Source organism: Acanthisitta chloris, unplaced genomic scaffold, assembly GCF_000695815.1.
Source record: "Acanthisitta chloris isolate BGI_N310 unplaced genomic scaffold, ASM69581v1 scaffold44958, whole genome shotgun sequence".
NCBI classification, from domain to species: domain Eukaryota; kingdom Metazoa; phylum Chordata; class Aves; order Passeriformes; family Acanthisittidae; genus Acanthisitta; species Acanthisitta chloris.
Genome location: NW_008688378.1, coordinates 40,942 through 50,389, shown reverse-complemented (window position 1 = coordinate 50,389; position 9,448 = coordinate 40,942). Strand labels below are relative to the sequence as shown.

The 9,448-nt window shown below is 40.3% G+C and overlaps 1 protein-coding gene across 1 annotated transcript; it reads left to right on the top strand.

Annotated features, from left to right (window-relative positions):
- Positions 1–487: 487 nt before the first annotated feature.
- On the top strand, positions 488–8,040 carry IDS (iduronate 2-sulfatase). Its single transcript, XM_009080972.1, has 8 exons — positions 488–620; positions 1,672–1,849; positions 2,500–2,588; positions 3,760–3,960; positions 4,554–4,724; positions 5,322–5,448; positions 6,965–7,138; positions 7,545–8,040. Exons 1-8 carry the CDS (start codon positions 489–491, stop codon positions 8,027–8,029), a joined length of 1,557 nt encoding a protein of 518 aa, XP_009079220.1. The 5' UTR covers position 488; the 3' UTR covers positions 8,030–8,040.
- Positions 8,041–9,448: the final 1,408 nt, after the last annotated feature.

The window sequence follows — 9,448 nt, the reverse complement described above, 5'->3', positions numbered from 1 at the left end:
CCGGGAGCTGCTGGCTTCGCCACCCTGAGAGAGCGCGTTTTAAACATGTGTGCGGTTAACTCGAAGGAGATCTGTAGGGAGCAGCGCTATAGAGCGTCAGTGTTGTTTACGTGTGGCTTAGTGTCCTTCTCAAAGCCTGCAGGCTGTAGAATTCAGTAGTAGGTAGACAAAAAATACCTGTTCGTTTTGCACCACCTTTCTGTAACCTGCTGAAAGCACCGGGAGAAAGTGCCGCGGGAGCAAGCAGTGACATAGGAAGGGAAGTGAAAACCACTGTAGTTCTGGCTAGGTCAAAGAAAAATTCCTACTTGTTGAAAAATTAATCCAGTTGTTTATATTTCCTTTCAAAGATACTCGACCTTCTTGCTCATTTTATTAATTTTTTTAAGTATACTTCAGGGTTAAAAACTGATAAACTAGCACAAAGTAGCCTCTGCTTAATAGAGCTCAAGTTGATTTTTTCCCAATTCTGCTTCTTCATAGATGGCATGAATGTCCTGTTCATAGTTGTGGATGATCTGCGTCCTGTTTTGGGCTGTTATGGAGATAAGCTTGTGAAATCTCCCAACATTGATCAACTTGCTTCTCAAAGTGTTGTGTTCAGCAATGCGTATGCCCAGGTGAGAAAAATGACTTAAACATGATTTCTATATGCAAAATACTGGTTTTATCTCAGTAGGTGTTAGGCAGACCAGTGGAAAAAACAAGTAGTTATTAACTTTATTTCCAGTTGAAAATAGATGGTTGGGCTGAACTGCAGTGTGTGAATCTATCTTTACCAAGGTGAGAAAAATGAAAACAGAGCATTTAAATTGTGATACTTGTGTAGCCCCTGGAGGAGTATAATGCCACTCAAGCATTTTCACTGTTAGCAGCCAAGTGCTGCTTAAAAATGCTGGTTTACTAAATTAGAATTCTTTTTTATACCACTTAGAAAAGATTATGTTTTACTTTTGAATCTTTTCTTTAGAGGAAATCTATTCTTTAGATTGCTGTGAAGGCAGTTTGTGTGGTGAGCATCACTCTTAAATAGAGGACTCAAAATCTCAGTAATTACTCTTTACTTGAATTCTCTGCATAGGATGATTAAATTCTCAAGTTTCTCTCTTCTGAGAAATTAGAAGTTTGAGTTTAATTCTGACTATGGAATAGGACTTCAAAGCAATAACTCTTGGTTCTTGTCAGTCTGAAGCAGAATTGGTAAGGCCTTTGGACCGTAAGCCAGACCTTCTGTGTTTAGCTTTTCATTATTCTTAAGGCAGTCCAGATCAACTAGACTTTGGGTTTTATCAGCACAGTCCCCCTGCCGCTGCTGCTTAATTCCATGTGATATGAGCTACCAGATTTCAAAAAGCACTGCCTTTACAGAGCCTGAAATTTTTATTTTTCTTTAGTGCTACTAGCTCCATAACCAAAGTTTCTAGCGCTTAGGAATTGGTTATTTGAGGAAAAATTATAGATAGGTAAATGTCTCTCTTGCTAAAAGCTTGCAATTAGGAATTGATATGTTCCGTAAGGATACTGTTCATTCCAGCTCGAAGTGATATGAAACACTTTCTCTGCAGTTCTCAAGTCTTCAGATGTTTTGTCCAGCTAGGCCCAAGTCAGTTTGTATGCATGCTTTGCTTTTGGTTCCAAATTGATTCTCTCTTTGGCTGGCTCTCTCCTCAGCAAGCCCTGTGTGCTCCCAGTAGAGTGTCGTTTCTCACCAGCCGCAGACCTGACACCACTCGGCTGTACGATTTCTACTCCTACTGGAGAGTGCATGCAGGGAATTATTCCACAATGCCCCAGTATTTCAAGGAAAATGGCTACGTGACCCTGTCTGTGGGGAAAGTTTTTCATCCTGGTATGGTTTGAATTGTCATTACCTTAATGTACAAATGCTTAACATGTATAGTCTCACAAATAGACAAGTATTGATGTGTGATTCCTGTCTATATTGAGAACTTAGTTCTGCCTGTATACACTTCATGTTTCCTAATAGGCTGTGAGTCTGGATCAGGACATATAGAATGTATGGCTAATGCTACAAGTTCAGTAGGAAATTAGTTCACTAGTTAATAAGTAGTAACACTACTGAGTTGAAAAATACCATAACACTGACCTTCTTTTTGGTAGTTCTTTATCCTAGAACTAAACTTGTGTGGATATATGAACTTTCAGTTGATAGTAAAGCTGATCAACAATGTGACTGCACACTGTTATTAATCCTGGGGTTTTTCTAGATGTTCTTTTTTGCTGTTCCCTGAAGTTGGGCTCTTCAACAGGCTTGAATCTCTCTCACCAGTAAAAGGTGTATTTTGGGGGAAAATGTCTGTCTTAAACTTTTTGATTTTTATTTCTTGGTTTTCTTTTTCTCAGTTGTCAAAGATAATTTGAAATGTTTCTTCACTTAGTATATTTGAAAAAAAACAACTGAAGACAAGTTAAATGTATTTGAGCTCTTCCTGGTTCAGTGACCTATTAGAGCATTTCTAATATCTTTTTTGTTTTCAGGGGTTTCATCCAATTACAGTGATGACTATCCATACAGTTGGTCCATTCCACCCTTTCATCCTTCAACCGAAAAGTATGAAAATGATAAGGTAAGGGTGACTAGTGGGACTCTTAACAGACAAGGGTTTTCAGGATATAACCAAGTTCTTTTTATCAAACACAAGCTGTACTCTGTAGGTTTTGAGACTGTAACCTTGTGCAGGAAAATAAATAACCACCTTGATACTTTGGTTCTTTGCCTTCCAAAAGAAGGCCTAGATCTTCAGCTATGTCTTCTTAATCCATGTGCCCATCCTGCAGATGTTTTGAGTATTTCTAAATTAGAATTTGGAAACTTAAGTTAGTGAGATATAAGCAAGAGTGATCTTAATTTGTGTCTAGGTGATGAAGTCCTTTGTCTGAAAAGTGTTGTCAACTTGTACACTGATCTGGCTTTGCTTAGTAGGTGACAAAACATTGCCAATAGTTTTGGTGGACTTAATGCAATAAAGAGCTCAGGGCTGAGTGAGTGGGGGTCATAATTAAAGTACTCTTTAAATAACCTGGAACTTTATAGTCTGATTCAGTTTTCTAGAATGTTTGTTACTCTCAAGTGTGACCCAAAAGAATCTGGTTTATGTTTATGCAAACATTGCATTAGCATCATGTGTTGGAGTCTGCACACTGCTTAGCAAGAGCTGCAGCCATGAGGCTATAGACAGCCTTGGCTGTGCTTTGGTCCTGTGTTTACTGCTGGAAAACACTCAGTTTCACAACAGCAATATTTGTATCCATAACATAAAGAAAAGTATGTTTATTTAGCAACTCTCCTGAACAACCTGCTGAGGCCACCTCTCCCAGGCGACTGTTTAGCCTAATTTATCTCTCTTCACTGATTGCACATCAGCCGCTGCTGGCATTTGCTCAGAAACTAAGTCAGAAGCTTCCAGGCAGCTTTTTATGAACTCTTGGGATCAGAAGGAGTTAGAATGCATGTATATAGTGTAACCGAATTCTGCTGCATTGCCAGTAGGCCAGAGATTCTATTCATCATAGAAGCTGTAGGCTTTCCCCCCATACAACTGCATTTAATCTTCTGCCCAGCTTTAGAGAGGATTTCTGCTTTTTCATGGGCATGGAAGTTGTATTCTTTTGTTAATAGAAGGATTGAGGAAAAAGTGGCTTAAAAGGTATGGAACAGAGGATTTAATCTTTACTTTTACAGAAGTTACTTAACTAATTATGTTTTGGGTTTTTTTTTGTTTTTTTTTTAAAATACAGACTTGCAGGGGAAAAGATGGAAAACTTTATGCAAACTTGGTATGCCCTGTGGATGTGGCAGAAATGCCCAGAGGTACTCTGCCTGATATTCAGAGTACTGAAGAGGCCATACGCTTACTGAACGTTATGAAAACCAATAAGCAAAAATTGTTTCTGGCTGTTGGTTACCACAAGCCACATGTCCCACTGAGGTACCCACAGGTGAGGAAACTGGAGGCTGCAGGAAAAGGAACTTAGACAAGTGTTGCTTCTGCTTTTTGAAGCTGTTTCCACAAATGCTTTATTGCTGTTGTTTCTAGAAAGCAAAGTGAAAACCAGCCTTGATTTGGTGTAGCTTCAGGAGTCACCTGTGGTGCATTTCAGAGTGTTTAATGAGTTGTGACTGCTCAACCAAAAGCTAGGCTTCTACCACCATAACAGTCACTGCTACTGCTTGCAGATAGGGTTCAGCTCGATGGAGTGTGACATAATGAGGCCTTACAAGGTCTTGTATTCCATTCCTTGTTTTTGTTGGTGGTAAAACTACTGGTTTCAGAGAAAATGACGTTGGACCTTTTATTGCAGTGTTGCTTTGAGATAACAGGATGCTGGGCTTAGGTACTTACTGTCTCAGTATTGTTCAGGAATTGGTTGGGGATGACTAGCATTGCTATGTTTTACATTCTGGGTGAAGGGAAATGGAGCCTTGTAAACTGTAAGAACATTAAAGGTAAATGGTTGCTGTTTTACAACACAAAGTTTACAGTATATCTTGGAGGTGAGGGGAGTCTTTATGTGTATTTTGTATTGTAAAGGAATTTCTCAAGTTGTACCCCTTGGAAAACATCACATTAGCTCCAGATCCCTGGGTGCCTGAGAAACTACCTTCTGTGGCATACAACCCCTGGACGGATATCAGACAGAGGGATGATGTGAAAGCATTAAATGTTAGTTTCCCTTATGGACCTCTTCCAGATGACTTCCAGGTAAGCTGTCAATACAGTGCACTGAAGTCAAACTGCCTTCACTTGTTCAAGTGCAAGGGAGGAGTCAGCTGCTCTTAGATGTTCCCAGTTACTCAGCAACTGACAGTTTGCAAAATTCCCTTCTTTGCATGCTGTCACCTCTAGCTCTGCAGGCAGACCTTCGCTGTCGCTGCAGTTTGGTTTGTATATGAGGGAATGCATGTAGCAGCTACGAATGTTGTGTCTGTGTTCCTTGTCGGAGTCTGTTTGTCTGTTTCAAGCCAGCACCCTGTGTATCTTCTTTTGCAAGACTTTCCTTGACTTTCTGGTGCTTATGCCAAAGTAAGGTGCACTGGTTGGACCAAGAGAAGAAAAATGAATTGGTTTGCAATGTTTTGCTTGAAAGCACTTCTGGAAGAGAGAATTTTCTTACTGCACCTCCCTACTTACCTTTTCTGGAACATTAATCAGACTACAGACACTTAAAAAATAAAGCTTTGCAAGTAAAATTCTTTAGTTCTTTTACACAGCTGCCCAGTGATTCTCCTCTGTGTGTGTGTGTGTCTCTGGGAAAAAAACTAACTTTTTTTCCCTCTCTCCTGTTTTCTTAACTTGCAGCGGCAGATTCGTCAGAGTTACTATGCAGCAGTGTCTTACATGGATGTGCAAGTTGGCCTGCTCCTGAATGCTTTGGATAATGTAGGACTCTCAAACAACACAATAGTAGTTTTTACTGCTGATCATGGTAAGCATTTAAATCTTTGTCCATCTCACTGTTAATAGCTTAGTTGTGCAACTCAGTGCTGGCATATTAATCCAGTGTGTGTTTATATCATGTATAGCAGAGCGACCATACCTTGCATCTCTGGCTAGTCTGCCTCTGACTGAAGGGACTGGCACTGGCTTCTGCACAGTTGTCTCCCCCTGCAGGCACCTTTGTAATCAGGTCGAGGGTTTGCTCGTGAGGGCTGAGGCTGTGTGCCAGGACAAGGGGCTGAGCTTGCTGTATTCCCACCCCACACCCAAGGAATGACTCGTGCTGAGAACAGTGCTGTGAAAGGATAGCAACCACTCCTCCCCCCTTACCATTTGTACAAAGCCATCTGGTACAGTGGGTGACAGGCTTTCTCATTAACTGCTCAAGTGTGTTTTCTTCCACTTGTCATTGCTGCTTGCAGAGCATCTAAAGTGATAGTGATATGGTCCCCCCTCATAACTGAGGTCTTGCACACTCTGGATCCTGGTGGTAAAAAACTGATTTTGAACTGTGGAACAAATACTTCAAGCATTTAATGCTTGTTTCAATACTTTATATTAACTAAAATAACACTCTCATGATTACTTTAATTGGGAGATGGCTTAGCTGAAATAAACCAGTTAGGATGTGATTTAAATCAATTTAAAGTCATATGTTTAGTTAATTTGGTTGACTTCTATGAGCATGTGTATATAAACAAGCCCTTATGAGTTATAGAGCAATGGGATTAATACTTGTACTAAAGTGACTCTAGGTGTTCCATCTGACTCGTCAGTTTGACTTGGACTTTCCATTGTAAGCTGAATTCCTCTTTTCCTTGCTGTGGATAATTGTAAACAGTTGGTGTTTCCAGTACTGTGGCTGGCAAAGTGATCCAAAAAAATCATGTGTTAACATAGCTGTCATAGAGTTCCTTTGTCTTCCCCCAAAGTGAAGTTGGCAGTAAATCTGCCTGGAAGGAAGTCATGTTGGCATCACTTTCAAGAGGAAGAGGAGAGTTAAAAAGTTTTATCTCTATTGCTTCCTCAGGGGTAACATCCTGATACGGCAGTCTGGCATAGATAGCAGCCTTGGCTCTGAGGGGTGTTCAGTTACAGTGTTAACAGGAGTATTGGAGAGCTGGCAGCTGCCCAAAACTTAAATGAGTGCTTTGTGGAATTGATCTGGAGACTCTTGCAGGCACTGTGACACACCCCAGTTCCTCTTTTCTGCAGTTTTAATGCTAATTTTCTAATTCTAATCTAGAGTAGGGGAAATAATGAAAGGTGTAATTATTTCCTTAATAAAAGAGCATCAAGTTGCAAGATTTAGTTGGCTGTTGAAATAGCTTTTGCATTAGAGAAAAAAACTGTTGTATAGAAATACAGATTGTTATTTACCTTTTAATGTAACCTTTATAACAGATTTGTAGCCTCAACAGTCAGAGTCAAATTTACAATGGAAAATAAATGGCTACTGAATTGCAATCCAGTGTCTGCTCTGAATTGTGTTCTTTGTCACCTAGGGTGGTCCCTTGGAGAACATGGTGAATGGGCAAAATACAGCAATTTTGATGTTGCTACCCGTGTGCCACTGATGTTTTATGTACCAGGAATGACAACTTCCTCTGTCAGTCAAGGAGCAAGGGTCTTCCCCTACCTTGACCCTTTTAGCCACGTTGTAGGTTCGGTACCTCAAGGTAAATTTCCAGCATTTACTTTTTGTTTGCAGTGGATATATATAAGGAGTAGAGGTGGTAATGATGTAATGATACTTTGCCTACAGGCACCTAGAGATTTTGCTTTGTCTTTCTGAAGAGTTCTTTTTCAAAGTAATGGATATTATTGTCTTGAAGGCTGCACATTTGAGAAACATAAGTGCAAAAATTTTCTTGTTATAAAAGTACATCATAAATGCGTAGATTGGCATCTTCAGAGCTAACTGCCACCCCTTAGTTGCCTTGATTTTGGTACCCCACAAATCCAGTACAAAGCACTTTCAATAAAACACCAACTGAATTATCAGAATAAGTTTCTATAATGTTCTAACAGTGTCAGAAAACTGTCATGTTCCATAACTTGATTTTTTTATATTATTTCTTTTAGGGCAAAGCAAAAAAGTGGTGGAGCTGGTGTCTCTGTTTCCCACACTTGCAGAACTTGCTGGCCTGCAGGTTCCTCCTGCATGCCCAAAGGTGTCGTTCCATGTTGCACTGTGCACTGAGGGGACAAGCATTGTCCGCTATTTTAATGCCTCTGAAGAGGAGGAGGGGTGTGATGATGCTGACAGGTGTTTTAATGAAGAGCTTGTTGCTTTCACCCAATATCCTCGGCCTGCAGACACTCCCCAGTGGAACTCTGACAAGCCAAGGCTGAAAGACATCAGAATCATGGGCTATTCTATGCGTACCATTGACTACAGGTATACTGTATGGGTTCAGTTTAATCCTAACAACTTCAGTGCTAACTTTGAGGATGTCCATGCAGGAGAGCTGTACATGGTGGAAACTGACCCAAACCAGGATTATAACATGTATAACAATACCTCGCATGGTTTGTTAAAAAAAATTCTTGGCTTTCTCAAGCACTAGAGTTCAGAAACGTCTTTGTTCCTGTTTTTGCAACTGAGTTAATGCTTCCTTTCTTTGTATAAAACCTTTCTGTTGTACAGAAAACACTTGGATTGAATTAAAATCCTGTTTGTATCAAAACACTGGCTACTGCTTTTGTCGTGTTACAGCCCCTATTGCACTGATGTGGTCAGAGGGAACTTCTGCAGCTGAGTTTTCAAACAGAAGCTTGCAACGCTTCTGAAAAGGCCACACAGGGTTTGCAGGCCCATACTGTGAAACATCTCTGTGGTCTTCTGTAGCGAATGAAGAATTAAATTGTATTATTTGTGCTGAAACTGTTGGTGTGAAAGGTGGAAAATGAGAAACTTCTGCATATAAAAGGCTGTGCAGAGAATGTGTCACTACACAGGTCCTGTCCCTTTTACCTGGGAGACTTGGGTCTGGAGTGGTCAAGGAGCTATTTGGTAGTGGTGAAGGGCTGAGGTGTCTGCTGTCACCAGCCTTACCTCTGACTAGAGCTAAAAGAGAAACTTCATGTGTTTCATTAAAATTTAATTATTTTGGGTAAAAGTTTTAATTTGGAAGTTCATGCTTCTTATCATACAGCAGAAGAATCTGAATTTTTTATTAATGTGTGTGAAATGAGTGCTTTCCTCACTGAAACACTAAATAAGACTGGAGTATTAAGGTAACACCACTAATGTCTTCTGTAGTTTTTTCTGAGGATTGATCTGATGAGGCTCCACAGGTGACAGGAGATGGAAACCCTTAGCTCTTCTACCTTGCCTGTTCCTGAACTGCTCAGTGCACTTGAGGGTTGTCATGTCCAGTGACAGAGACCTGAATGTTTGCATTCTTAGGTGTTAACTGGGGCTTGGCAGCCTTGGTTTTAGACTAGGATAGCTAAAAGCCTCCCATTTAGTTTTGAGTTTTCAGTGTGGCGTTTAGCAATGCAGGATGTGGAACATTAGTTGTCCGCAGCTATGCTGGTAAGTTATTTCCAGGTGGTCAAATGCATTAAGGTAAATATGTTTGGAAGCTTCTATCTGAGAAAAAAGGTTTTGCTGAGTATTTTATTTAAGTGCTATCACAGTGCCTCATGCTCACAGCCACGAGGTACACTGTGCTTTAGTAGGAGGGCAGTAATTTGTGTTGTGTTCTACCAGCCTGCTGGATTTCTGCAGTTCTGTCTTCGTAATTGGGGGTCTCAGAATTCGTACCTGAACAAAGAAGAGCTTGTAAAGACAGCATTAACTTCTGCTATCTTCCTTAATGAACTGCCCCAGTTCCTACAAAAAGCCAGCCAATACTTGTCTTCCTCATATAAATTGATTTTAATATCCTAGAGAAGCCACAGACATAACTTTATTTCATTAAAATCCATGTGACAGTCTTATTCCTAATTAATGTAGAGATCCCCACCATGAATCTGATTCT

Excerpts from the sequence above, each read along its gene's own strand:
- IDS (XM_009080972.1), top strand. The coding sequence starts at position 489 with ATGAATGTCCTGTTCATAGTTGTGGATGATCTGCGTCCTGTTTTGGGC. Across the intron at positions 2,589-3,759 it reads AAAAGTATGAAAATGATAAG|ACTTGCAGGGGAAAAGATGG; the intron begins GTAAGGGTGACT and ends TTTAAAATACAG. Across the intron at positions 5,449-6,964 it reads AGTTTTTACTGCTGATCATG|GGTGGTCCCTTGGAGAACAT; the intron begins GTAAGCATTTAA and ends TTTGTCACCTAG.